General features: G+C 40.4%; 1 protein-coding gene across 4 annotated transcripts in view; it reads right to left on the bottom strand.

The window, feature by feature from the left end:
* Nucleotides 1–820: 820 nt before the first annotated feature.
* OCIAD2 (OCIA domain containing 2) overlaps nucleotides 821–2,389 on the bottom strand; it is a 17,191-nt gene continuing 15,622 nt past the window's right edge. For all 4 annotated transcript variants that reach the window (XM_011927301.1, XM_011927300.1, XM_011927298.1 and 1 more), the window contains one exon: nucleotides 821–1,002. In XM_011927301.1, coding sequence (XP_011782691.1) covers nucleotides 921–1,002 — 82 coding nt within the window. In that variant the 3' untranslated portion in view covers nucleotides 821–920. The remainder of the gene's footprint in view (nucleotides 1,003–2,389) is intronic.

Genomic DNA, 2,389 nt, shown 5'->3' with positions numbered 1-2,389 from the left:
ACCCTGTCTCAAAAAAAAAGATAACAGTCGCTTCCAAAACTCCACTGCTGAACCATACTGTTGAACCATAAAGTCACCCGGAGCACTGAAAGGATAGTTGGTTCATATTATGACCCTTTCCAGTGAAACACTTTTCACTAAGTTAAAAATGTTGCCCCTACATTTTAGGAAGCACTCCTCATAGCTGTAAGACTGTCTTTTCCTGTTTCTATCTCCATACACATTAATTTTCTTGGGGTCATGACTTCCTAAATTCTTCAACATTAATTCCAGTTCTCTATCAGAGAACTTAAAACACTGGGAAAAAAAAAAAAGCAGAGTAAAAGAAAGGATAGAGGCTAATCTGAGAAGACTTAATTATCTTATTTAGCTGTAAGCAAGTTGGTGGGGGGCAATGTCATTTGTGTGTGTGAGGATTTCTAACATGTTTTGCGTGTGTGTGTGTGTGTGTATGAGATGGAGTCTAGCTCTGCCACCCAGGCTGGAGTGCAGTGGCACAATCTCTGCTCACTGCAACTTCTACTTCCCAGGTTCAAGCAATTCTCCTGCCTCAGCTTCCCTCTCAGTAGCTGGGATTACAGGCATGTGCCACCACGCCTGGCTAATTTTTATATTTTTAGCAGAGACAGGGTTTCACCATGTTGGCCAAGCTGGTCATGAACTCCTGACCTCAAATGATCTGTCTGCCTCGGCCTCCCATTACAGGCATGAGCCACTGCGCCATGCCCCAACATGTTCTTAAAGAGTAGAAAAACGTGTAATGCTTAGTTCACTTCAGAGCCTTCCATGGAATACATTTCAGTGAGTGACAGACACGATATTTGTTCCATTAGAAGTATTTTATTTTAAAATACACTTGAAATTTTAAATGTTTACAAATTCAGAGGTTTAAAAAACTTCGAAAGTCACAGACACAGAGTTTAGGAAGCTGAAGGCTGAGAGTCTCCCTTCTCACTTAATCCATGCTTTATTTTGCATTCCTCACAGGTAAGCAGGCAGTGCCTAGAAGAGAAGCAAAAATAGACAGTGGTTTGTACTTTGACACTGGAAGCTCTAGTCTTTACATAATATTATTATTCTTATTATCTTAACCTAATTTTTTTAAATAGAGATGGGGGAATAGTCTATCTATGTTGCCCAGGTTGGTCTCGAGGGCTCAAGGGATCCTCCCACCCACCCCTCTTGAGTAGCTGAGACTACAGGCATGAACCACTGCACCTGCCTTTAAAACAATATTAGATATATAGTCTATGCTAAAGTTCACTAGCCTTGTTTTTCAGAAATAATAGGAGTTGTTGCTTGGTTTATGGCCCCCAATATTTCATCCCTCAAAAAGCCAATAATGAGCTTTATGTTGAAACAGATGGTTGTATTTGTGGTCAGGGTCAGGCAGGGTTTGAACATCTTGATTCTTTTTGAATTCAAGTAATTTCTAACAATAGCATAAAAATTATAAACACACAGTGCGTTGATCCAGGATTAAACTATATGCCTATGGAGTTAGGTTTGGACACACATGTACACGTATATATATACAAATAATTTTTTAAATTAAAAAAATGATACTTCCAGAATTTCTGGCTTATAGTTTGCTGAACTTGTCCCAGTTTCCTTAGGATACCGAGGAAAATGCACAGCTTCATTCTAGAATAATATTCACATTTGAATATGGAATAGATGTCGAGTCCCTTCTTGCATTAAAGTTTTATAATCTTACAAATTCAACAAACATTTACTACTATGAGGAGTTGGCAACAGGATAACTTTATGCAGGACAGTGATAGGATGTGTTTTGAATGATAGAAAACTCATTCAATCTGGCCTGGGTGGGAAGGATTACTTCGAAGGTAGCAAGGCCAGAAACTGCTATTGTAAAACCCTGAAGAGATGGATGAGGAACCCCTTTCTCTCACTTATTTCCCCCCATTGCTTTGAGAATGAAGTGAAAATCCTTAGCATGGCATAAATTCCTTCAGGAGCTGACCTCTACCTGCCTGGACTTCCAGCTTGTTCTCTGCCTTTCCCAATAGCTCTTTATGCTCCAGCCATAGGATGTATTTATGGTTCCCTTTAGAAATGAAAATTTCTCTTCTCTACATACTATTCCTGGCCCGGAATCCCCTTCTTCAGCCCTGCTATAGCTCCTACTATAGCCATAGCTCCTGCTATATCTCCTCTTGTCATAGCTTCTGCTGTAGCTACTACTACTTGAATCTATTAAGATTCAAGTCAAGCATCATCACCTACTCCAAGAAGTCCTTAATGCCTATTCCTTAAGCCTCCCCTCCACCTCAACTTAGTTAAGTGCCCCACTCTACTTTCCCTTAATTAAGAAATCAGGCCGGGCGCGGTGGCTCAAGCCTGTAATCCCAGCACTTTGGGAGGCCGA

This window comes from Colobus angolensis, unplaced genomic scaffold (assembly GCF_000951035.1).
Source record: "Colobus angolensis palliatus isolate OR3802 unplaced genomic scaffold, Cang.pa_1.0 Scaffold71, whole genome shotgun sequence".
Lineage (NCBI taxonomy): Eukaryota > Metazoa > Chordata > Mammalia > Primates > Cercopithecidae > Colobus > Colobus angolensis.
The sequence above is the reverse complement of the archived record's forward strand: the minus strand, read 5'-3'. Positions and strand labels throughout refer to the sequence as shown.